This window comes from Thalia democratica, chromosome 4 (assembly GCF_965202585.1).
Source record: "Thalia democratica chromosome 4, ktThaDemo2.hap1.1, whole genome shotgun sequence".
In the NCBI taxonomy this organism is placed as follows: Eukaryota; Metazoa; Chordata; class Thaliacea; order Salpida; family Salpidae; genus Thalia; species Thalia democratica.
The window spans coordinates 21314274-21341874 of record NC_139168.1 but is presented as its reverse complement, the minus strand read 5'-3'; the positions used below and the strand labels follow the sequence as shown (position 1 = coordinate 21341874).

The window sequence follows — 27601 nt, the reverse complement described above, 5'->3', positions numbered from 1 at the left end:
GTTCAGGCTGATGTTGCCAAGTTTAATTTTGATAAATTAGTATGAATTAGTTTAGTTAGTACTGTATGACAATTTAAAGCTAGTGCTTTTTTTATTTTTATTTTTTGACTAATTACTTATTTTTTAGTAGTTGTCTTGTGTTTCTATCGTTACTTTTATAAAATTTATTTTGAAAAGCTTCAGTTCAAATCTGCTTGCATATAACTTTGTCAATATCAACGAAAGAAAGAATAACAGCTAGAGAATCTAAATTAAGATTTCTTGTTTACTTAACAAACAGACTGCATTATTAAATCATATAACTCAATAATCTTTGTAAGGTGTTTTTTACAGTTATACATACGTTTAAGTTTACCAACAAAATTTATGACTCCATAATTACAAAATAATAACTTTCACATAGGTTTATTTAATTTATGACCTTTGTATACATAGCACATTATGATTTATATATCAATCTGTGAACCTTATACAGATATTAGCTATGAAAATTTTTTATCGTTCACACTTCAAACTAAATAAAGTATGTATCAACAACACACTGAAAACTGACTGATAATTTATTAACTTATAAAAAAAGTAGCGACCATAAAGTAAACTACTTTGAAGATTCAAACATTTGAAGAAGTTTGTTTAAACAAAATTGAAAAGTATTATTTATTAAAGTGTAACTGAAAGGAAAATAAAAATCATACTGAAAAAGTGCATTTCAATATACGTATATATGTATTGACTAAGTATAATATTGAACTAGACAAAATAAATTGATTAATATCCAACTACAACGAAGATTTTGAGTAAGCTTAAAAGTTAAAACTATGTGATTATGTTTGATGCGGTTGAAATTTAACTTGTTAATGTGAAAAATTATTTGTATTTTAAGTGTTTCCAAACAAATATTTAAAAACAATGAGCAGTGTAAGTAGCAGCACCTTCGAAATTTCCCCCACTAAACACAATCCAGTTTCCCGCCAAATTCACTGATTGTACATTACCAGATGCACAAATTTTAGCTGAAAATTAATATTTACTAATTATGATTGTTTTGGTCATATAAAATAAATCTCATACAGTTATCGCCTTAAATTTTTGTTTAGAAGTGTATTTACTTGGTTGAAATCAAAAATAAATAATTTAGTTATAAGTAAAACTAAACATAGTAAATATTCTATAGCTATTTTAGCTATCTGAAATATTTATTAAAACAATTAAAAAAAGTTATAATTAATAAAGTTTTAAAAAGTATTTTTATCTCAAACTATTCTTTTACTAGAATAAAAGTTTACAAGTCAAAACAAGTAGTAATTTTACAAGATATTTTAAGATTTTCTTGCACTTACACAGACAAAAGTTTATTTATTTATAACATTTTTTGACAGTTTAATTTAAAACTCTGAGGAATTTTTTCAAACTATATAAACTATAAGTTAATATATTAAGATTATCGTTAACTGTAAAAATTGAAAAGTTTTTTTCAGAATATTAGGATAACTGAAAAAAAAATCTATAAAAAGATAAAATTAAAGTCATCATTTAATTTTTTAGTAAACATTGTTATAACTTAAAACAAGATGTCCTGCCAGTAGATATAAAGTAGTAAAAAGAACTTTAATACTAAATTTATCAGAAAGCTTAACTAAAAATTTTAAGCTGTATACTAAATTGTTCATATTAAGCTTAATACCTCTAAGACCTAAACTAACTTAAGCTTGTAACTATAATTATTTACGGATTCATTCTAAAAAAAACTTTATAATCTTAAAGGGTAATTAATAACTTTAATTCAAGACGTATATGAAATAACTTTAAGTTAGTAAACACAAGTGTAGTTTTAATGAAGCGTTAAAGTTTCTAAGTGGTTGATAAAGTACATACGTATTTATTACGTCATAATCACAAAGCAGGTGTTAGATGTGCACGTTATCGAAAACAAGTTTAAAAGTTTAACCTTGAAGTTAGTTACAATAGTTTTCATTTATTTTAAAATTTTAATTTTTTTTAATGATAAGTATTATTTAATGTTTTTGTTTGACTTAATAAAACAGTTATTAGAGTTAAAGTATGTTTAACTTGCTGAAAAATATTAGCAGTCAACTGACTTTGTTAGCTTAAGTTTTAATAAATTAGTTAGTAGAAAAAGGTTAGTTTCACCGTTACGTAAATTGTTTGTGCACTCAGATCACTAGACTTACCATGTTTTTAATAACTAGTCATCAACTGCTAATATTCAGACAATCTAGTTAATTGAGTTTATTTTTAGACAAACTGAATTTGTAAAACTACTCAACAGATGCAATTGCCAAGTAACTTAGTTTGCCATGTATAATATTATCTTTATGTAAGCCTGCACTTTTCCGAGCGAAAATAAAGTGCCGACTTTTGTTAATTTTAAGTAACACATTTGAGAAACCCGTTTCTACTTAAAATATTGAAAATAAGCTCTTGAATGTAAACTTGTTTTAAAACCTCAGTTAAACGATGTCTTACCTAAGTCTTGGGATGGACTGCTTGACTTCACAACTGAGAAGTTCTGGTCGAGGTGCACTGGAGATGCAAACTTGCATCCGTCCATTGATTCCAGCATAAACAAACCTCCCTTGGTTGATCCGACAATGCTGTGGAAATTTTCGAAGGTTAGGTTGAAGTTTGAAGCGGTATAAAAAATAAGTTGATTACATATAGTTTGTATCCAAGCTCTTAAGAAAGTTTGTAAAAAGTGTTTGGAAACTAAAAGATAGTTTGAAGTTTATAGCAAAAGTGTTTCAAAAAATTAAACACTTAAGATGTTTTTATGTCATCGAGTTTTTTTTTTGGATATTTCAAGAAAAAAAAAAAAAATATCTTTTTGATCCTACGTAAAGTTACAGATCAAATGTTACTTTTATAAAAAGAACACACACTTTAGAGTATTTTAAATGATTTTAGCAATAATCTTTTTAAAGTTTATTAAGTTAGTTGACTGGACAAAAAGTCAAAAAGTAAACTAATTAGTTTAATTCTTCAAATGATAGAACATTAATAATACTGCAATTCATCTACGTAATTCTTTTTATTGAAAATGATTCAAAATTCAGACAACTTTTTAATTTAGTTTTAGGTATCAAACTCGTTATTGTTTAAAATTTGTTTATTGTTTTTACTGAAATAGGTTTTCAATACTTTTCTTTTACAGTTTAGCACTTCTGAAAAACAACAACTAACCTTAAAGAATCCATAGACATTTCGATTGAGTCAGAGGCACCGGCTTCTAAGTTAACCTGAAAAAAAGTGCAAAAAATGAAAAATTGTTTTTGCAAAACATTTTCTTTAACAGATGTGCTAATTAATTTAATAAATCCCAATAATCAGTCAGCATTATTGACATAAGTTGTTTTTGTTAAGATTTGTTTTTAAAAACTGGTAGTCTAACAAAAAGAATGATATTTATTTTAAAGTTATGTACTGCAATCATGAGACTAAAATACTGTTTTTAATCATAATACTAACCTTATAGCCACTCTTTTCAGCAAGTGTGGCGGAATTTACCACGTTTACATTCTTGTTGTTATTAGCAACCAACCCAGCGCAGACTGAAGCGCTCACCCCTGCCTTACCCTTCTTTATATCACTCTCTGTTGAGGGGAATACAAATTAGATACTAAGAAAAAAATAAACGTTAAACGGTCAAGAGTAATAACATAAATAACTATTTTAAGCTTTTAACTTTAGTATTAAGTAAGCTTTTGTATAAGTAAACACTTTATATTCATTTGTGACAAAATCTTTTCAGTTGAAAAAGTAGAAGAAAAAACTTGTAAGTTTTGAACTTAAACAAAAAAATTAGTATAATTATAATAACACTTTCTAAATTTACTGATTTGCAAAGCGTTTTGGGTATATAAATCAGGTTTTGTTTAAAAATTAAATTTTATTCTTTTTCATCATTATTTACTTGGCATGATTATTTAATTTCACCAACCTGACAACTTAACGTTGACAGTAGCGGGTGACTTGGCAACGGATGCCAACAGACAGGACATGAACCTGGACAGTTTGCATTTGTCACCGACTTCCGTGGACTGCACCTGATTCAACGCTGGTGCGTTCATCTGTGTAAATATTTAAATAAAATTATTGTAAAAAGTTAAAACGTACTATACTGTTTTTATTAAAGTCTGAGGTTATTGACAAAAATTATGAGTACATATAAATATAGTTTTTACAAGCAGTTTTACTTGGTGTTTTTCATTGGGTTTTAGGATAATTTATGATATGATAGCCAGAGAACTAAAATCTTAAATGTGACGATTTATAAGTAAACAACAACATTTATAAGTAGAAAAGTGTTTAGATCAGATTAAACTTAAAACGATAAGCATTTTTCTATAAAAGTGTTTCAAAACTGTTGTTTTATTTTTTAACTATAAAATACTTTAGATTAAAACTGTAGACTTTAGTCGTTTCACTTTGAATACTTCAAGACTATTTACAACTTTCAATATCGACTTTTAAGTCTTAAAAAGATTAATTTTATTAAATAATGGAAAAAAAAAATTGAGAATAACAGAAATAAACACAAAAAGTTCAAAATGACTGTAAGGAAATTGTATTTGATTTTTAAAGTAACCTTTCAATTCATGTTTTAGTTTCACGTATAAAAAAATGCGTGTTAGAACTTTTATTTTAGTTCTTAAAAGCTCTAATTTATAATTAGTAATGCATTTTTACAACTAACGTGATTTTTACCTTTTATTGAAAAATCGTTAGACATTATATAGCAAATTTATAAATTCTACACGACGTAGATCGTTGAAAAGTTATTAACAATGTTTTGATAATTGAAAATAATAAAAATGTTTTTGAAAAAATTTTAAACGTTTAAAAATGTAATTTTTTTTTATGTTTAAGCTAAGATGCTTATTTGTTCATGCAAGTAAAAACGGTAAACAGATATATAAAGTATTTACAAATTGCTCTTTGGTTTTCAAATATGAGTTACAGAAACAAAGTAAACTTTAAATTAAATTAAATAAATATTGATAAACCGGCCGGTATAGAGTATCATGTCAAGCTACAAATGTTGAGAGAATTATTCGTGCAGTTTTGCAAAGCACTCAATGTTTGCTTAATGGTGTCGCAATACAAAAATCAATGAAGCGCGAAGGCAGACAACTCTGACGCAACATTTCTCACAATTACACAAAAGCAATCTGATGCAACGATTTTTCATATTGACTTATCTCACCAATGCAATGTTTTATTTTTGAACTATTAAAGATACTCTGATGCAAGATTATGTAGAATTGTAATAAAATTAATAATATTTCGTAATAGAAATGATTTTTAACTGCATTACAAGCGTAGCCACTTGACAAACACAACTTTCATAGTCAAGTAGATTGTGTATTGTATGTTAGCTCTTTTAAAAGCAGTAAAAGTTTAGTTAGTTTAACACTAAAATAATACTTTGTATTATGCAGCATTAAAATTTGACTTTAAAAACTTCAAATTTATTCAAAACTAATTGTGGTTTATCAAATTAAAAACACCTAAGTTAACATTATAAGTATGGCTAGTACTTACTTTGAATAAGTATATTTAAAGATTTAATTTTCTGGATATCTTTTGAATTCAATTAACTTTTATAATAATATATTTGCAAAAGCTTTTTATTATGATGTAATAAAAATCAATTACAAAATTTCAAATAAAATGTGCTTAAACTAATTTATCAGTACTATTATAAAAAAGAGTGGAAAATATACTTGCATTTACGATGGAAAATTACATCAACTTAGTGACGCAATAATGCAATGCTAAAGGACCTTTTTGTTGCGTCAAAATTATTGTGAAATTTCGATTTAGTGGTAAAATTATTATTAATTAGTTTTGACGTGTATTAGTTGCATAAGGTATACATAAAATAATTATTGGCTTATTTAAGCTACAATTATGTGGAGCATGTTCTAGACTAAATAGAAAAAACACAACAAGCGCGAAAGTCTAAAGTTCACTCATTCAAGGTTAAATAAGTGCAAAAGAGAATGGCTTTACAACGTTTTGTTTAAAAAAGAAGTTTTTCTATTATGTTTCATGTAACTGGTAAAAGATTGTTCCTTTTTGTGCTAGTATTAATTAAAAAATATATTTCTGGCAAATTAAAATTTGAAAAATTAGGCTGGTTTGTTGTAATAAACTGTCTTTGTTTTGAAGTTTAAAACTATATCAATTTCTAATTAAAAAAAAACTCTACACCAAATTTATAACTACAACTGTATAAACTGACCTTAATGTGTCCTAAAATACTATTTTGACATATAATTTATATTAAAAAAAGTTAAATTTTAGTTTAAAAACCTGAAAGCTTTTATTTGTTTCAAAAAAGCATATTTGTAGATCATTCAATTAAGATTAATGCTTTTTTAAACAAAATAAATAACAATATTGAATAAGACAATATTTTTATTGAACTTTGGAAAACTTTGGAAAAAACAATCAAATGGTTTGAAGAATGTTTTATTTTAGTTTTGAGGTTTAGCTAAACATAAGTAAACAAAATTTTCAATTAGTAAACAGATACTAGTGCATATAAACAAACATAATGACATGATTATTAACTTATATATTATGATTATATAATACTATGTGGATAATAATATTTAACCCAACAAGTTTGGCTAAACAAATATATTTAGTGACAAACTTTAAATTTTTACCTATTTCATACAGTTCATTTTATTTTAGTAAAGGTATTAAGTTAAATAATCTAATAATATTTATTTGTTCTAATAAGGTTTTTAAACTTTTTTTTTACTTTAGGTTTCATAACTTGCCTGTTATAAACAGCTTTTTGACAAATTTCAGCATTACACCTAAAGTTTAAAAAACTAAACACTTTAAGATTTATAACCAATGTGTTTATAACATTTTTGTAATTAAATAATTTCAAAATCTTTCAAACGTTCAAAACTGCAACGAACCACTCCAAAGAAGCATTTTCCACTGCAGACATCAGCAAAATTAAACATAACGAGTTAAAAGTTTAAAGTTAATAATACCTGAAGTTGCTTAGTTTTTTTAACTTTTAACCAATTTAGTTTTTATCAAACAAACAAACTCCAACAAAGCAACCAAAATACTGTATTTGTTACATTTATACAAAACTGCAACAAACCACTCCGAAGAAGGACTTCCCGCTGCACACGTCGGCGATCTGCTGGGCAACCTCCCTACCGCACCTGGACTGCGCCTCCTTGGTGGACGCCCCCAAGTGGGGACACGCGATCACCAGCTGGTGGTTGACCAGGTCCTGGTTCGTCGGTGGTTCCTGTTTGGTGGAGAGTTTTGTTACACCTAAAACTAGAAGTTTAATTAGTTAAATAAAGTTAAGGTATTAAAAAAATAATAGTAATGAACTTTTATAAGCTAGAAAACATTACTTCAATAAAGTCTATTTGCATGATAGCTAAGTATAAACGTTTTTTATATGATTAGGTGACAATAAACAGTTCGTTAAAGTGTTGTGAATTAAGTAGTCTCTAAAACTAAATTAAAAAATTGTTTGTGCTAAAATACCTTTTACTGATAGATATCTGCTCCAAAAAAATTTCAACATTACTTAGTAGTACTATCAAAAAAGTCTTAAGCAGCATATAATTGTGATCAACAGCAACACCAGCAGTATCATTTTCATTGAATATCAAAAAAAAAACTAGATTTTACTAAATTCTACAAACACTTCAAGCCTTCCCCCCTCCGCACTACCCAATAGTAAGCGCATCCGACAAACAGTATATATAAGTATTAATAAGTATTAGTTATATATATATATATATATATAAGTAATAATAAGTATTAATTACTGCACTTACTTCTACAAACACGTCGAGTCCTGCGCCTCCGCACTGCCCGCTAGTGAGCGCTTCCAACAGATCTGCCTCGTCAATGATTCCTCCCCTCGCGCAGTTGACGACCCTCACTCCCTTCTTGCACTTCGCGAATGACGCTTTGTTGAGGAGGCCTGTGGTTGATTTGAGTTTGTTTCAACAGCTTTGTATATTTTTGCAGTTTATTTTAGTTTAAAAAGAGTAATGTGTTAGATTGAAATAGCTATTTAATATTACAATTTTATGTTGTATTTATTAATAACAAAAAAGAAGCAAAAAAAAACACAAAATTTTATGATAATTACTATACTGCACCTGCTTATTGAACGATAGCAAAAGTGTTTCAGCTTCAAAGCCAAAATGCTGCTAATAGTAACAAAATGTTTTCTCATTTAAGCTTTACGCTTTTATTTAAAGAGACAACTAATTAGACGCTTACCTCTAGTCTGAGGAATGAGCGGGGTGTGTACTGTGACGTAGTCGGCACGTGGCCATATTTCGTCCAATGAGAGCCACTCAATGTTGTCCTGTGCCGCATTCTCCTTCGTCACCATCGGGTCGAATCCGATTGTCTGTTTAATTAATTTGTTATAAAACATAGAGGTACTGTGCTACATACTTAAAGAAGCAAAGGATTGTCAGGAAAAAGATTAAACTAAAAGTATATTTTCAAGTAAATAAAAATCTAGTTGAAACTTTTTGTCATCGACATTTAATAAACTTGAGTATGTAAATACACTGTAAAAAAACCTTATAATTATTTCAAACTAGCAGTATCAAAATAAAAGGTTTAAAAAAAAAACTTTAACCAAAATCACATTTTTTGTTTACAAACACAACTAATACTTACAGTCATTCCAAAAGATTGCATTCTTGAGGCGACTTCTCTTCCTATCCTTCCCAAACCAATGATCGCCAGTGTCTTTCCGTTCAGTTCGTGACCCATGAACTGTATAAAAAAAAATAATAATCAAACTAAGCACTGATAGCTATTAAATAAATTAAAAAAAATTATATGCTAATTTAGCTGGTAGTGTGACTTTTATTGCTCAGCTCCACAGTGCAAAGAATAATAAACGTCTAAAATTAACGAACTTCAGATTTAATGTTATTACTAGTGTTATCACTCAGTTTATTTTCACATTAAAGCAAAACTAACAGCTTTTCTCTCCCACTTTCCAGCCTTCATTGAGATGTTGGCTGCCGGGACGTTTCTCGCCATGCAGCAGATGAGGGTGCAAGTGTGCTCCGCTGCTGATAAGGTGTTTCCCCCTGGTGTGCTGGAATAAGAAAAAAATAGAAAAAAGTTGTAAAAAATATTAATAAAAATGTACAAAGTGTTTATATGTACTTATTGTGTTGTAATATACTTGAACTAGTGAAACTTTAGTGCTTATCAAAATTACTAACTTCATTACAACAACACCACACTTGGTAGCTGCCTTCAAGTCAATGTTGTCCACGCCAGTACCAGCTCTTCCGATCACCTTAAGGTTGGGACACTTTTCAATGATCTCAGCAGTCATCTTTGTTGCTGACCTCACAACAACTCCTTCATAGTCCTAAAAAAAAGGTAAGTATTCAACTCATAATACACAATTTAGCAAACAAACTTGATAGTGAAACATTGTAAAAACAAAACATTAAAGTATTTAAAGTTTTATTTTGTTAAGTATTAAAAATGAGTAGTTTTACAAATGAAATAGTTTAAAGATTTAATATGATTAAATTTACAATCATATATCATCCATTTTCGCTAATTTTATTAGTAATTTTTTCAGTTATTCTTATTTAATTTAAGTACATAAATCTTAGAGTTTGAGTATATAAGTTATTTCTATTTTAAAATAAAAAAACAACTTTTTTATATTTGCTTGATTACCTTCTCTAAAACTTATAATTTAAATATAAAATCAAAAAGTGTTAGTATAAATCTTGTTTACATGCAACTTTGGAAATATGGAAATAAATACCTGCAGTTTTTGCACTAGCTGGTCCACAGTCAATTTTTCAGCAAACAGAGTGGCCTCAATGTTGTTTTCCTCCAAGATGGTCTTGGCAGTGGGGTCCACATTGTCCAACAACAAAACTTTTTTCACTTGCATTATTACTGGTTTGTTAGCTAGGTGATGCAACTTATAAGTTTCTGTGAAGTTTGAAAATTTTATGCTTGATGGAATATTTGAGTTGATTGTTTTACTGAGTTCAGTAAGTTTTCTAATTAATAACTTCATCAATTTATCTATGGATTGTTAAAAAATATACTACCTTTTAGTAATTTTGACTCCAGCAAAGATACTCAATGTCTGATAAAACAAAAGTAAATTTCTTTAAAAAACTTATTATATATACAAAATACCTACAATTAATTAAATTATAAATTAAGTTTGTTTATAAATAACATATTTTACAAGTAATGAATTTCTAGCTTTAAAAATACGGCATTTGGTATTAACTTTTTACATAAACGTTTGACTGAACTTCTAACAGAGCCCTTTATAAATAGTTATAGAAAGTGAACCTTAATTAAGTACCAGACTAAAATATTTAGTATACTTTATAAAGCATATTTCTTTTCTTGAATAACTAAAAAACTAAAACAAAATAAACTTATTTTTTAATTTCTAAGCCTAAAACATGCAAATTTAATAAAAAAAAATATTTTGAAGTGTTTACTAAATGCCCAGGCAAACAATACTTATTCATGCACAACCGACACCAATGTGAACAACAACAATAACCGGCTGCCTCATTCATACGCTGCACATTCGAGAGAGACAATGTAGTGACGTCATACGTTCTCTCGTTTTCGTCAGCGGAAAGTTTTCAGCATTTTCCCAACGTGTTGTCAGTGTAGTGATTTTATTAGTTGTTTTTAAGCGAGCGGCTTTTAAGGTCCTTTATATGAGCCGGCACGTATATTGTTGCTTAGTTTTTAATTTTTAATAATTGCTTAACTAATAATTACACTAACTTTTTTTTTTGTAAGGTTAAACATTATTTTTTTTTTTGTTTTTTTAATAGCGCCAAAACTGCAATAGAAAGTTATCGCTTGTTATTTTTTAAGTAAAAGTATATATTGAAATAACTTATGTTTTGCAATGTTGATGAACCATACTGTTATCTATATTTTATAGTTAATTAATTTATAGTTATCTACTTTAAACTGCGTATTTTAATTGGTTAAAGTAAATCTTGTACTTGTATTTGTCAAACCAAATTATAATTAAATAGTTTCACAATTAAAATAAGATTGTTTATGTTAAGCTACTTTTTACAACAAAAGTATAAAATCAAAACAAATTATTCTGATATAAAAATTTAGACATTTCGTATTAAACATTTAGGTAACATGTTTTGGTTATTTGAAAAATAGTTTTTACAACTTTATAAAAAAAAATTGTATTAGAGTTAAAAAAAAATAGTAAGATTTCAAAAACATAAGTTTTTCATTATTAAGTAATCACTAATTGAATAATTTCTTAATATTCATTGTCTATATTAGAAAAAATTAACACAATCTAACAAACATTGTGTATTAATCCTTAAAGAACTGCTATTAGTGATTAACACAAAAACTTATTATTTCTAGTTTTTATGTGATAGTTACTAAAGTCAATTTGTGTTTATAATGGCTTTAGTTTTACAAAAAGCTAAGTTTGTTAGTTATGTAAAGAAGAGTTACATAAAAGTTTTTTTTGTAACTTTCCATATACAATCGAACGTTCTTGAGTTTTGTCAAGTAAGCTTAGTTTTCAACTTTAGAAACTACTAGAAGTCATTTTTTATTAACTAAAACTTATTTTTTGAGTTTTTACAACGACTGAATATAAATAAAATTTTAAAAACTATTATTTCAAAGTAAGGAATAAAAGTAATTTAAACCAGTGGTCGTCAATGTTTACACTGGTGCACACTAGTGTACACGAAACTTTTTTTTGGGTGCACGAAGATTTTAGGTAACACGAACCTCATTTAGAGGTGCATGAAATTTTGAGATTACAAAAAAAATACATAGAGTTAGCTTAAGTATGTAGTGTATAAGTATTTACCTAGCTTTCATTATGTTTTCTTGTACAGATTTTATCATTCTTTTAAATAGTTTGTAAATAAACTCAACAAAGAAAGGTATATTTATTTATGATAAAATCTTGCTGAATTGAATCTACAATGCCTGTGATTAAATGCCCTCTTGAGTGTTGCACATATGAAACACCAGACGTTGATGCTTCTGTAGCTGCTTCTTTACTTATCATTCACAACAACGTTCACATTAATGCAAATTCTTCAAAACCAACGCCTCCAAAAATGGACCGTCCTCGAATAGGGAGAGACTGCAATGAAGAGGGTTGGAACATATTTTTGCAAAAGTGGACTATTTTTAAAGATAGTATGGAAATGACAGAAGTAGAAAAGCATCGTCAACTGTACCAGTGCTGTGAGGAAGATCTAGGCGATGCTATTTTGAAGGGACATAATGATGTAGTAAATTTAAGTGAGCAAGAGCTTTTAAGGATGATCAAGCAGCTTGCAGTTATTCCTGTTTCAGTTGTTGTACGACGATCAGACTTTCTTAGTACAAGACAGGATTTGACTGAAAACACGAGATCATTTGCTGCCCGTTTAAAGGGAAAAGCTAGTACATGCTCGTACTCATGTAAATGCCCAAAGGATAGCTGTAACCAAATGATAGATTTCACAGACATTATCCTTAAAGATGTCATGGTAACCGGTTTAGCTGATGAGGATATACGCAAAGAGGTGTTAGGCTGGGGTAGTTTAGACGAGAAAGATGTCAATGAGACAATTGGTCTTATTGAAGCAAAAGAGATGGCACGTGATGCAATGACACAACCTGCTGTTACTGCCTCAGTTTCCTCGTACAAATCCTTTAGGAAAATTACAAAACGACCAAGTGGTAAAATAACTTGTAATATATGTAGTAAAACATCTACAAAATTTATTTGGAGCAGGAAAAATAACAAGTATATTGAGTGTTCTACATGTAAGCAATGCTGGATTAAATCCAGGAAAAAAGTTTATCATGGTGACAACAATTGTGCAGATGAGACGAATGCACTTCTAGTTGGTGGATCATATACACAAAATTTTGATCAGTCAGTTGATGTTAATGATAGTGTAGTAAAACTTGATCATTACGTCTTTGATTGTTTGAATGGATGGAAAGCATCAGTGTCACTGAAACATCCAACAATTCAATTAAAAGCTTCTATTGATGAACAAGCATACACTCAGATGAATATAAAATGCCCTAGACAAAATTATTGCAAAATTAACGTTGTTACAGATACGGGTGCACAGTCATGCTTATGGGACCTTAATAGTTACCTCAAACATGGTTTTAAGAAGTCAAGTCTTATACCAGTTAAAAGGAAAATGTTAGCGGCCAACAGAGAACAGATCAAAATAACTGGTGCTATATTTATGGAATTAATGGCTAAAGATGTACAAGGTAAAGTTCATGTTGCAAAAGAAATGTTATATATAAGCCCATGTACTGACAGGTTTTTCCTTTCAAGAAATGCCTGCATAACACTTGGCATAATAAATCATGATTTTCCTCGTATTGGTGCGACCATTGAATCCTGCACTGTCCATGAAGAACTGCAAACTTGTGATTGTATACCTAGAACTCCGCCCCCTGATAGGCCAAAGGAGTTGCCATTTGCTTGCATTCCTGCAAACAATCAAAAGATGAGAGAATGGCTTTTAGATAGGTACGCATCATCTACATTTAATAAATGTACTCACCAATTGCTTCCAGAAATGACAGGTCCACCTTTGAAAATTCATATTGACCCAGATGCCATTCCAAAAGCAATATCAACTGCTTCCCCAATTCCAAAACATTGGGAAAATGAAGTAAAAGAAACTTTGGATAGGGATACTCGATTAGGTGTGCTTGGTAAGACTCCAGTTGGTGTTCCGTCTACTTGGGTACATCGTATGGTTGTAGTTGCTAAAGCTGATGGTAGCTGTAGAAGAGTTGTTGACCTTTCACCTTTAAATAAGTATTGTGTACGAGAAACTCATCATGTAAAGCCTCCATTTATTCAAGTATGTGAAATTCCTGCAAACACCTGGAAAAGTGTGACCGATGCATGGAATGGGTTTCATTCAGTACCACTTCGTCCAGAAGATCATCATCTCACAACATTTCTCACTCCATGGGGGAGGTACTACTACAAAGTAGCACCACAAGGTTATTTGGCAAGTGGAGATGCATATACGCGCAGGTATGATGAAATCATAATAGATATACCTAGAAAGACAAAATGCGTTGATGACACTGTTTTATGGGATGAGAAGTTGGCTGATCATTGGTGGCGTAAGACTATTTAGATTTAATGGGAAAAAATGGAGTTGTACTCAATCCTGAAAAGTTTCAATTTGCACAAAAAGAAATAGACTTTGCTGGCTTTACTATTACGAAATCTGAAATTAAGCCACAAGAAAAGTTCATAAATGCTATTAGAGATTTTCCTGTACCAAAGTCAATAACAGATGTGCGATCATGGTTTGGTTTAGTGCACCAAGTTTCACACTACAACCAATTGACTTCTTTGATGATTGTGTTTAAGCCATTATTAAGTCCAAAAACTAAATTTTACTGGAATGATGAGCTAGATGATACATTCTACAAATCAAGAGAAGCTATAGTTGCAGCCATAACAAAGGGAATACAAATTTTTGATTTGGGAAAGCACACTTGTATACAGCCAGACTGGTCTACAACTGGTATTGGTTACTTTTTGTCGCAGAAACATTGCTCTTGTAAGTCTGCTGTGCCAGGATGTTGTCAAACCGGATGGCGTATTGTTTTAGCAGGCTCTCGCTTTCTTAGACCTTCTGAATCACGTTATGCTGCGGTAGAGGGAGAAAGCCTTGCAATTGTGTGGGCACTTGAGCAATCACGGTATTTCACACAAGGATGTGATAATTTGTTGGTTCTGACTGATCACAAACCACTGGTTAAATTATTTGGAGACAGAACGCTTGATGAAATTGCAAACCCCCGCCTTTTCCGGTTAAAGCAGAGAAGTCTTTTATGGCGATTCAAGATTCTACATAAACCTGGTAAACTACACCTTGCTCCAGATGCAATGTCACGTCACCCAGTGGTTACCGTACATAAAACAAAAGATGAAGTTGAGATAAGTGCTTCTGAAATTTTAGCTGGAATACGTTTGCCAGACAGTGAGTGTATCATTGCAAGTAATCAAGTAGGTGACAATTTTCAAGCTGTGACTTTTGACCGAGTTAAAGAAGAAACTTTAAAAGATAAACAAATGATGAAGCTTATTCATTATGTTCAAGCTGGTTTTCCAGAGACCAAAGACCACCTACCATTAGAATTGCATGAGTTTTGGATAGTTCGCTATTCTTTGTTTATGATGGATGGGGTCATTATGTGTGGTGATCGTAAACGAGAACTTGATCATAATAAGCTTCTATCACCTAGCAGTATACTTAAGGATGATGTGTATAGAATTATTATTCCTCCATCATTAAGAAAAGAGGTTTTAAGAGTGTTGCATTCTGCTCATCAAGGAGTCACTGCAATGAACGAGCGAGCAAAATCGATTGTTTATTGGCCGGGAATAACAAATGACATTCAAGGCTGTCGGGAAAATTTCAATAGTTGCAACTTAATTGCACCAAGCAATCCTCGCCTACCTCCAATTGAACCATTGATTCCAAAGGTTCCTTTTGAGTCAATTGTTTGTGATTATTTTCAGTTCAAAGGTTGGTATTATTTTGTAGCTGCCGACAGACTTTCAGGATGGACAGAACAACAAAGAATCAAATTGGGTACAAATGATTCTGGTTCAAAAGGGCTGTGTAAAGCTTTGCGTCGTATTTTTGTGACTTTTGGTGTTCCAGTTGAAATATCTTCTGATGGAGGTCCAGAGTTTTCTGCAAAAGTTACCAAAGATTTTCTGAAACGATGGGGTATACACCATCGTATGTCATCTGCATATCATCCAGTGTCAAACGGTAGGGCGGAATTAGCAGTAAAGGCTTCTAAGCGATTGTTAATGGAGAATGTTGGTTCAAATGGTGAACTAAATAATGACAAAATGGTACAAGCTTTACTTACGCAGAGAAACACGCCTGACCCAGGATGCAAACTATCACCTGCACAGATCCTTCTTGGAAGAAATTTAAATGACTCCTTGCCTTACCTCAGGAAGAGTATTATGGCTTACAATAACCCGCAGATCTTAAACATTTGGCGTAACGCATGGAGTAAAAAGGAAGAAGCTCAGAGGTCTCGTTATGTTAAGTCTCTCGAGAATTTAAGTGAGCACACAAGATTGTTGCCACCATTGAATTGCGGTGATCATGTCATGATACAGAATCAAGCAGGTAACTTCCCTAACAAGTGGGGGAAAAGTGGTGTAATAGTAGAACTAAAAGACTATCATCAGTATGTTGTCAAGATTGATGGATCAGGTCGCTTAACTGTACGAAATCGAAAGTTTTTAAGAAAATTTAATCCTCCTGTTTGCAAATCTCAAAATAGTATCCCTTATCTTAGAAAAGCAAACATACCAACGCAGAAGTTGGTTTTTTCTGGCAACTATGAGAGAAAAGATTCCAAGGAAAGTTTTGATTGTGTGCGCTCCCATAAAGGAATACGTTTCAAAGCTGGAGATAACTTTGACAAAATTTGCAGAGCGATACCAGCTACCTTCCTTTCACCTGAGGACTCAAATTGCACTGATGAAAGCCAATCCTCTACAAATCAGAAAAATGGTGTATTGTCTCGTTTGGACCCTAATGATAAATCTAGGGTATTTGAAAGAAATTTTAATGACGATGGAGTATTTCCAGAAAATTAACTGCGTCGTTCCGGTCGTGAAAGAACCCGGAGAAAGATTTATGATGCCGAAAGCGGTACATACAAACCTGTTTAAACTGTTGTTAAAATTAATGTTTTTGTACAAATTGTAACTATGTTTATTGTAACATTTTAGTGATTTACGTTCGTTTTGAGTGTTGTTTCGCTGATGTTAGCACAGAAAACGGTATTTAAGTTTGAAATTTTGTAAATAATTTGTTTTGTTAGCTAGACGTGTCGTTTCATCTCCTTGGTGATAAAATCTGGGGGGAGATGTATAAGTATTTACCTAGCTTTCATTATGTTTTCTTGTACAGGTTTTATCATTCTTTTAATTAGTTTGTAAATAAACTCAACAAAGAAAGGTATATTTATTTATGTAGTTAACATTTGTTAAAGTGTCTAAAGAATACTGAACTGGGGATTTTGTAGTAATTGCGCAGAAGTGTTCAATTAGTAAGTATGTAAGGCAAAGCAATAAATCTAAAATGTCATTGTGAAAATAAGGTAAAACAAATAAGGTAGATCAAATAAAAAGTTTCAGTTTTCAAATGGTTTGCATGTAAATACAAACTGAGTTATGACTTTTAAGGAGTAATGCACTAATAAAAATGTTTACGTAATCCCACCACTAGTGGCGCTTATTAAAATTAGGTCTTGGGTAGCACCGATTTTATTTTTTGCAGGTTGGTATACACAGAATATGATAAGCTTGACGACCACTGATTTAAACTGCTCTTTAGGTAACTTTAAGATTTTTTTAAAGTTATCAAATAAACTTATTTTATTTATCATTCATTAAATCCCTCTAGTCTAAAACAACAGCGGAATTTTTTTAACTTGAATTACTTAAACTTAAATTACGATTTTTTATTTGACACAACCATATACGTTACAACTATTCGTAAAATAAGCGTGTTATTAAATAGATAACCTGAAAAAAAACTCGCTCATGAAAAGGAGTAACTTGTTATAAATTAAACTAAAAGAAGTAGTGCTGGAAATGTTCGAAAGTTTAATTTTATGCTACACGTCTTTCAACTTGCAATATGTATCACTGCGTCTTAGCATGTAAGAAAAAAAAAGCTTTTTTGATAAAACATGAAAACATATAATTTGCAGTTGAAAGTTAGAGCAATGAAATATTATTTCTAAGAGAAACCGTAAAATTGATTGTAGGATTATTTTACATTCTTAGTTAAACTAAAAACATTTTTTTGACATAAAACTTTGTATATTTACAATTTGTAGATCAAAAATTAGATTTAAAAGTATTGAAAAAGTAAAAAGTTAATTTATGCTAGATTATAAGCTAGTATAAAGAAAATTAAGTTCGAAACTGCTTTTTGTATTCTATTAAAAACGGTTTTTAATTCAATATAAATTGTGTTATTTTCTGTATCATAATTGGCATACAGGTTTCAAGTCTATTAAAAAATTTCAAAATTTAGTTAAAACATAAAACTACTTTTAATAAGTATATTTACACATTTAAAAATTTTTTGAACTTACTCTACTAAATTAAAGTAAACTTAATACAAATGATACAAGTTGTCACGTGTGTATAGAATTAAAACTCGTACAGTTGTATTTATACATATCACTTAAACAAAAAATACAGTCGTTTATAAAAAATTATGTGTATCTTTAAAAAATGTTTCTATATCTTATTTTCTTTACTTTTATAGTAGTTGAAATAGTTAATGTTAGTATTCAGCTATAAACGAAGCATATTTAAAAATATTTTCCGAAAGTAGGCATTTGCCAAGAGTAGATTATTTTTGAGTTTAATTTATAGAAATAGACTTTGGAAAAAATGCAAGCAAATTTTATGTAATAAACATGTTTCTAGAATATGGATTTAAAATATTTAGTATCTAAAAAAACGATGTTTAAGAGTTTAGTTTACATGGGCCATTCTTAAAACCTTTTGCGTTTATATGGAAAATAACAAAAAAAAAATTTTGATATAACTTACTTTTGCACAACTAATCAAGCTAGTTTCTAGAAAACTAAAGCCATTATAAACACATATAACTTTAGTAACTAACACATGTTAGTTTTAGAAATTAATTTTATCTGTTAATCACTAATAGCAGTTCTTTAAGGATTAATACACAATGTTTGTTAGATTGTGTTAATTTTTTCTAATATAGACAATGAATATTAAGAAATTATTCAATTATATATAAACTCAATTTCATAAAGTAAGACTACTTAGAGTTTCAGCAGTTCTATTAAACATGTATTTTATTAAAACTTAAAGTATAAAAAAAGCTTTAAATTAAAGTTTTTAAAGCTGATTGTAAAATTTTGATATTTTTTACTTTTAAATGTTTTTGTTTAATTGTAATATAGTTTAAGTCATTTCTAATGATAAAGTTAAAATTAGAAGAAGTAAATTTATTACATAGCTCAAGTTTTTCAATTAATTAGTAATAAAAACCTACCATATTGATTTATACAAAGCAAAATACTTAACTATCTTAAATCAATTAAAATATATTGCAATTAAATACTTTTTTTTAATACGTACTTTTACAACTTTATTCACAGCAGACAATTTATGTTTCGTTGATTGAAACAAAACTTGAACCTCAAAAACCATGATCAGCTTTAAACAGTAGTGTAACTTATGTTTCTATAATCTTTTTTTGTTCAAAAACATTTTTAGTTTTTTTTTTACAAAACAATTAATACACACGAATAATGCCGTTAAAACACCTCATTACAACCACTCTGATACTTCTACTATCCGTAACTTCTAGTGTCGCAGCAGGAAAATGCAAGAAAACAGACGCTAGGAAAGCGCAAGTTAAAAGATTGTCAGGTCTGAGTGCAGACACGGAAGTTGACGCTGTGGTAACCGCTCAGCTTATGTTCAGGACCCGTGATATTCTCACGTATGTTTATTGTATTCAGTATTATTTAATGTTTAGAAATTTGATTTAATACAAAACTTACAGTTACTACGTTTTAGCGTTTAATGTATCTTTTAAGAGTTTTTGTGATAGTTTTAGATCTTTTTGATTCTGCGAAAAAAAAAAAAAACATTAGTGTGTTTTTTATATTGCATTCACATAGATGCTGATAATTTTTATAAGCGTCGGATTGTTTTTTTGTTTTATAGCGTCGTATATACTCAATTTTTTTTTTGCTGCTTGGTTACTGCAAAAACCTCTTTTATTTACTGTAAAGTAACAAAAACAAATATACTTCCACGTAAATATAGCTACTGTAACTCTCAAGCTTAAGCAGCAAGTTACACTTTTATTAATAGTTTTGTTTAATTTTAATTTAATACAAAAATGTTCGTAAAACTAACTTGTCTTCGGTCTTCTTAAAACACTGGTTTTTCATCTACTGAATAGCATAGAATACATAGTAAAACATTAATTTTTGTTCATTTTTTATTTCATTTTTCATTTTGTTTATTTTTATTATAAACCAGATCTATTACCTCTACATAAAAAGCAAAGTTCTTTAACTTGAGCTGCAAGTAAGACTTATGTGTATTTATAAGTGTTGTTGTGTAAATTTAATTTGAAAGTATACTGTAGACTAAAATAGAATATAAGTTTTGTTTTTGACCTTTGTTTACCTTCAAAACTAGTACATTTTTAAACATTTGAAAACACTAACTTAGGTTTAAAACCAATTTAGCTTTGGCCTGCTAAAAAAACTACTAAACAATTTATAATACTAAACAAACAAAAAACAGTTAGTATTATTTGTTGTTTAACAACCTTTTATCATAAAACATTTAAAACTTCGGTCTTCTTGTTTACTTATGTGCACAAATAAGCAATCATCGATAAACTGGAATGTACAGTCTACTTTGTTATATAACAACAAAAAATATTTCAGCTTCAGCGTTCTCGAGACGTGGCCGCGTTACAAGGGCGGCCTCCGAGTTTCCGAGGATCCCCAACGGTTCAAGGTCAGGGTTCCGGGGGGTCTTCTCGAGTGCGCGCCCCACTACAGCCACGCGGGCAGGCGTTACTACCTGATCCTCGAGAGAGTGACCGGTGATGTTGGGGTGAGGGAATTAGAAAAATGAAAAAATTAGATAAAATTTGATCGTAATGTTTTTAAAAACTTGTTGAAAAATTTTAACAAAAAGTTAGGAACTTGATTTAGTTTTTTTTTATGTTCTAGCCATGTGAGAGGTGTTAGATTTAACAGAATAAGTTCTTTTGAAAGGAATTTATTGAAAAAAAAGCATAAAATCATAAAAAGATTCAACGAAAGAAATTAAAAATTCATTAATGTACAAGACTTCTGACACATATTTATGTTGGGAAAGGGTTAAACATGCACAAAAGGACACTTTTGAACAGGAGTAGAAAAAAAATAAATATAAAAAAAAACAGATAAAAATAAAACACTAAAACATAAACTTATAGAAAATGAAAAGTTAGAAAAAATAAGCTACCGACCGAAGATAATGGTTAATCGTAACAGTGATAGTAAAATAAAAATAAAAACAAATGATATCTTATGAAAATTATAAACAAAAAAAGTAAAATCACAAAGCGATAGTTTAAAAAAAAACTAAAGGAAGAAAAAAAATTACTGACTAATGGTGGGGGCTAGGGGTTACAGTAATAGTTAAAAATAAATTAAAAAAACTTAAAAAGAGAAAAAATTAACCCGTGCAAAAGTGTCCATATGTGCATATTTGACACCCATCCATTATGAGGTGGACTTAGAAATTTTGGAGGAAATTAAAAAATTTCATTTACTTTGGGAAGATAACTATTTTTAAACACTCAAACTTAAGGTGGACTTTGAGCTTTTGGAGCCGGTAGTTTCAACTTCCATGCCGAACATGAGAAGGAACATTTACAAGGGAGTCTGCAGTGGTAGTAACTGTCCGTACATTGGACAATTTGGAATCGGAGTGCCGTCAAGAAACGTCTTAGTGAGTGATGGGTAAGTGAAATAAGTCAAAGTGGGTATATGTAACTGGTGTTTTTTAGTTGTGTATAAGATTTATTTTTACGCTAATGAAAATTTAAGTTTGAAAAACTATGTTTTGTGCTTGATTTGTACAGAAAAAAGTTTAGAATTGGAAGGAATAAAAACTGTCGAATGATAAAATGGAAGATTAGGAGAAAGTGAATCTGTGAAACAAACATACTTTACATAAATAAACATATTCAAATCAAAATACTTAACTAAAATACAAAAGTACATGTTACAGTAACAAATTTAAATAGCGAACTGGTTTTTATTTAGTCTCTGGTATGGCTACATGGCCACAATCAAACAAACGCTTTTTGATGTTTCGCTCAGTTAAGTTGTTTTATAAAAATTATATTATTGTAAACTTAAAAATCGAAATAAAAACTTTTTCAGGTTAATTATAAAGGTTTATTAAAAACTGATTCAGACGGACCAGCATCACAATCTGTAGGGTTCAGACCTATTTGAGAAACCTATAAGCTTATAAAATAAAACGTTAAGTTTATTCTATTTTAAAATATATTATTATTAATTCATTCAGGTGGATCAATTATATCATTTGTAGGATGCACACCTCTTTTGGGGTTGAAAAAAATATAAAACAAAAAATATTTTATCCAGGTTTGTCGACATCATAAGATGCAGAGTACAAACCTCTTTCAAGGACGATGAGTGGAAAATGCAGTGGTTGAGAAACGGCAAGCCTGTCCAGGATGACGGTAAAACCTTGAAGGTTCACAAGAGCCAGGAAGGACTGGAGCTAATAATGAAGGCGACACCAGAGCATACTGACTATTACACTTGCAGATTGACTGTCAAGGTAATTTCTTTGTAATATCAAAACCAATGTCCTGGACATGACAATTAATTATATATTAATGTATGACTCGATAACCGAAAGGTTTTTTCGTACACCAGGTCCATGAACCAAATTTAAGATCACTTTTTATTCGTTCCGTAAATAATCACTCAAAACTGACGAGTATATTTGTTGAGTAAGTTTAATTTAAAAAATCATATTTTGAAAACTAGCTTTTTATTTTGTAAATTTTCACTTGCAGAGTTACTGTTAAGGTAGTTTGAATAAAAAAGACTTTGCGAGATATTTTCTTTTTTGTGATTTTACCTTTACAGAGCTGCTCTTAAGCTGGTATTAAGTAGACGAGCGGACAATTGGTTGTTTTATACTTCATTTTTTTAGTTTTAAAGCACTTGCCAAGTTTAAGAAATTTTGTATAACAAAAGCAAACTTCGTGAAATGTATATAATATATATATATACATAAATATAATTTTAAACCTCACTTTCAGAGTTACTGTCAAGCTAGTGTTGTATTGTTTTATTAAAAGTTTTTTTAAGCAAATGTATTTTTTAATTACATAAATACTAAGTGATTGCCAATGTAATGACTTAAAAAGTAGTCGAAAAATTTTGAGCTATTACTGTTAAATAATTTTTATACTTGTAAAGTTATTATCAAGGTAACATAGTTTTGTTTATTTATGAAAAACCGGATTTTCAGGCGAAAGTTTCGTATATGGAACAATTGTACAGAAAAGAATACGACGAACTGATCAAGGTGTACGTTAAACCGAAGAATGAATACGTGTGCGCTGCACATGATCACTGCAACAACAAGGGAATATGTTTGATTAACGAAAGCAGCGGGCAGAAAAAGTGCGTTTGCGATCTTGGATATGATGGAGACACTTGTGGTATTGACACATTGGCCGATGGCGATTGGTACTAAAGTTAAAATGGTGTTTTATTTTAAACAAATCACTTTTTTATTGTTTTATGACTTTCAATTAAATATGCTTCTAAGAATAAACAGATTTGATAATTGATTCTGAATAAGATTAAAAATACTACTATCTTCGTTTGGTTTCAATTGTAACAGTATATAATGTGTTTAAACTAAAGTCTAAAAACAACTGAGACTAAGTTGAAAAATGTTTTAAGTTCACTTTAAAGTAAGTAAAATTTTATTTTATAAAGCCTTAGTGTTTTTATTTTAAGACAAAAGTTTATTCAAACTAAAGAGTTTTTACAAAATTTTATTTAGTTTTCTTTCATACCCTCACTTCTACACAATAAAATGTTAACAAACAAATGTTGAATACTTTTTCAATGTTTAATTCTAGAATTACTAAATAAGAAGTTATTCTTTTTAAGTTTTACAAAAACTTTTTAACGTATTACTTTTTATATGCAATAGCTATAAAACTATATTTTATTAATGTTTTTAAAACTAAGAACTAATCTATAATTATTTGTTTTAAGATATGAACAATTTTTTCTATGTTCAAGTTGAAATGCGTTATAGACAGTTGGGACTTTGAAAAACTTATTTCTTTGAAATCAAGTCCGAAAAACTCATGGCAAATTTTAACTTATCGTATACAAAGTGTCTGTAGATTTTGCAGACTACTATTTGCTATGAAATTATACAGTTGTATGGTTGGTCACCTTCAAAAAAAAAAGATTATATTCTTCAAAAGTAACTTAATAAGGTTAAAAAAAATTTACTTATTGTCAGAAAGTAATGAAAATTTCTAGTATGTGGCTTACAATAAATTTTGGTTAAAACCTGATTTAAATAAGGATATATAGTTACGTCGCTATCTAAAGTGTCTTGACAAACATACTGCTGTATTATATAAATAGTTTAATTTGAATTCAAAACTCTAATTACTGAATATAAACCATCTATATTCAAGAATTGAAAACAAAACATAAATTCTTTTGTTATAAATCTATTTGCGATTTTAAAGATCGTAAATGTATGCTTTATTTTAAATTTTTGAATATAGATGGTTTATATACAGTAGTTAGAGTAGACAGGCGGGCGCCTGTATGGCCCAGCGGTTTGCTCTGCGACCGCCGGCCCTACGTCCCGAGCCCCGGTGGTTGCTCTGCATGGGGACGACCACGCAAGCACATAAGAATGCGATTAGCCGCCAGCACCCCCGTCAGCGCGATGTGCATTAGATTGTAAACCCTGTAAGGTCGTCTTTTCAGAGGGAGATTGTAATTCCACTGGGACGTGAACTTGGTACGCAGGTCAGGCAGCCGAAATCATACAGGTAGGCTGTCAGCGCCCACTTTTTTGTGCTTTGAATGTCTTTTTCTGAACAGTAACTCCTTTTTTTCACACAACTTTTATATAAAACCTTATACTTTTTTTTGTGGTTTTCTACTGCAATGAAACTTTTATACATTAACTGTTGAATACAGATGGTTTATATACAGTAATTAGAGTAGACACGCGGGCGCCTGTATGGCCCTGCGGTTTGCTCTGCGACTGCCAAAACAACGAGCATAACGAGAAGTGCTGAAAAACTGTGGTCAAATGTTTCAAAACAATTTTATTTTCAGTATCTTTAAAACCAAAAGTTAAATATAAAACCTCAATAACATCAAATAAACAATCATTAAAAACATTCTTTGTATTGGAGCTACGTTATTTGCTTGAATATTAAAGTGTAAGTATTTTTTTTTGCAAAAGCTAACAAAGCATATTATTATATTTTATTTAATTTATTTGATTACTTTCAAGTAAGTTTTGTTAAAAATTGTTTCGTACTAAATTATACACTAAATTGTTATTTAAATAATCTATACTGTAGTTGCAATTTATTTTTATTATGTTCTGTAAGCTTTATGCATTCAATCTTTAAGGCTTAGTTTCTGTAAGCAGTAAAACTTCGTAAACCAAACTAGACTTTTTAAATACTTATATTAAATTTTTTTAAGTAATTGGTTCCTAAATTTTTAAAAGTGTAAATCAAGTATTATTCTTAGTTTCTATCGCTGGTTTATTGAAGTTTGATTTTAACCTAAAATGTTATATAAGTACATCAAAGCTCTTTAGTGATAGCATTTAGTTATTTTTTACATTTTAATATTACATCATTTTATATTGTTAAAATATTCCATAACAACTAAAGTAAAGTTCAATTTGAATTTTAATTTAGTTTAAATTAGTAAGATACAATTTTTGAAACAACTTACTAAGTACTCAAATGAGTTTGAGAAATAATGAAATGTGTTTTGTTATATTTTTTGAAAAATTTATACACCGGAAAAAAGCTGTTCATTTATACATTTATTTTATCTATCAATACTAATATTTTTAACTTGTATCTTCTATTTAAAAGATTAGTAAATTATTGTTCGAATAAATTTTTATCAGCAAATAAAGCAAAAACAAAACGTTATAGTAAAAATATAAAAATTTTACAAAAATATCAAATTGTTTGTAAAAAAAGTTAAAAAAAACAGTTTTTACAATCTCACGATCTTATGATGAGGTTTTATATTTTTAAAATATAATCTAAGTAGTTTCGTATTCTAAAATCATTTAACACAGCTATTGTTAGTTTTAGTTATTTTCTAAACTTTTTAAGAATAATATACATAGTTGCTGTAAATAAGATTAGGCTTATATTCGAAATTAAATAATCCTGAATACTGAAAAAACTTAGCTTTGTTTAAATTAAAAACTCCATGCACGAGTAATTATAGCCAATTTGTTTATTCTTATTTGGCAACTATTCTCTGGAGCCTAAATTTAAGTATTAAAACTTGAAAAAACTACTTTTTTAAATTGTTACTACAAGTTTTTTATTACGGAGCAACTAAATAGATAAATTAATAAAACTACATGTTTATATTCCAAAATATTTTAAACTTAAAAAAAAAAAGTTTTTAATACTTTAGTTTTTAGGAAGTTTTTGCCTTCTTATAATTTATAATAATTATTCTTTCTTAAATATTTTGTTTCATGAGAAATGTTCCCTTCAATTTACTTAACAAAATATCTATAGCCAAAAATGTCACATCAATACTGGAAATTTTTAATAATTTTTTTTATCAACTTTCTTCTTTAAAAAAATATTTTACCTTAAAAAAACTCATACTGCTGTAACTTTTAGCAGCCAGAAAGTTACAACAGCATGAAATTTTGTTATCTATCATTGCGTGAATCTAGCTTCTTAATTTTTCATGCTTTTTATTAAATATTATCATATTAAAATATTATTAATGTTATTAAAAATGTATAGGTTGTAATTTTATATGTTAAGCTTGAAATGTATAATGGTCTCTGATTTTTTCAAAAATATGGTTTTCAAAAGATTAATTAAATGTATAATTTTTAAATAAAGTATAATTTCTACAAACATTAATTTTTTAATTTAGCTAATAAATTATACCATAAAACTTTTAATATACTAATTTTGTTTTTATACAGTGCAGTACTATTAAGTAATGTTTTTAACACAACTCTTTTTTATATGAACAAGTATAAAATTTAATGATTTAAAAAATTTTAATAGTTTTCAAAACACTTTTTACATTTTACTCATTTTGCAGCATTCTCGAAAAATATATTCAAAGAGTAAAATAAGAACATCTAAAAATTCTTCTAATCTTTATTTAATTATTCATATATAACTAGTCTCAGCTTCTATATATATAATTACTTGTTTTTTATTGTAAGATAGTCAATCTTATCTAGTAATATTGAATGTATTTCTGTTATACCAATGATACATACTAAACCTAATTTAAATAATATGTCATACTTAGTTGTGTAGCTTTTAGTAAAAAAATCTTATTGAGAATGACTTTAAGTTTTAACTTGTCATTTTTTTTTTTAATAATTTAAGAATATTTTTTATAGATTTATCACGAACTAAGTCAGGATATTTTTTTATTTCCGCAAATATTGAATAAATCAGGCTTAGTCAGTATTTTTTTGGATAAAATGACCAAAAGTCTGTTTTTTTAGGTAAAAAAGTCAAAATGTCAGAACTACTAGTTCTTGTTTACAAACTTTCCTTTTTCTCAAAGCCTTAGAATAGAAAAAAATTTGAAGAGTTCCTTTTAAGTAAGATTG

The 27601-nt window shown here is 29.0% G+C and overlaps 1 protein-coding gene across 1 annotated transcript; it reads right to left on the bottom strand.

The window, feature by feature from the left end:
• Positions 1-542: 542 nt before the first annotated feature.
• Positions 543-10007, bottom strand: LOC145833789 (D-3-phosphoglycerate dehydrogenase-like). Its single transcript, XM_082940973.1, has 12 exons — positions 9839-10007; positions 9276-9427; positions 9025-9145; positions 8716-8814; positions 8305-8437; positions 7851-7999; positions 7154-7306; positions 3959-4088; positions 3487-3611; positions 3202-3257; positions 2488-2615; positions 543-1013 (listed from the first exon to the last, which is right to left on the bottom strand). Exons 1-12 carry the CDS (start codon positions 9968-9970, stop codon positions 901-903), a joined length of 1491 nt encoding a protein of 496 aa, XP_082797099.1. The 5' UTR covers positions 9971-10007; the 3' UTR covers positions 543-900.
• Between the last annotated feature and the right edge of the window lie 17594 nt (positions 10008-27601).

What these genes read in the sequence shown, in the direction of transcription:
- LOC145833789 (XM_082940973.1), bottom strand. Translation starts at nt 9,970, where the DNA reads ATGCAAGTGAAAAAAGTTTTGTTGTTGGACAATGTGGACCCCACTGCC. An exon ending in GAAAGTGGGAGAGAAAAGCT is followed by an intron (nt 8,815 to 9,024) that starts GTTAGTTTTGCT and finishes TTTTTTATACAG; the next exon opens with TTCATGGGTCACGAACTGAA. An exon ending in CTGAAAAGAGTGGCTATAAG is followed by an intron (nt 3,258 to 3,486) that starts GTTAGTATTATG and finishes ACTTTTTTTCAG; the next exon opens with GTTAACTTAGAAGCCGGTGC.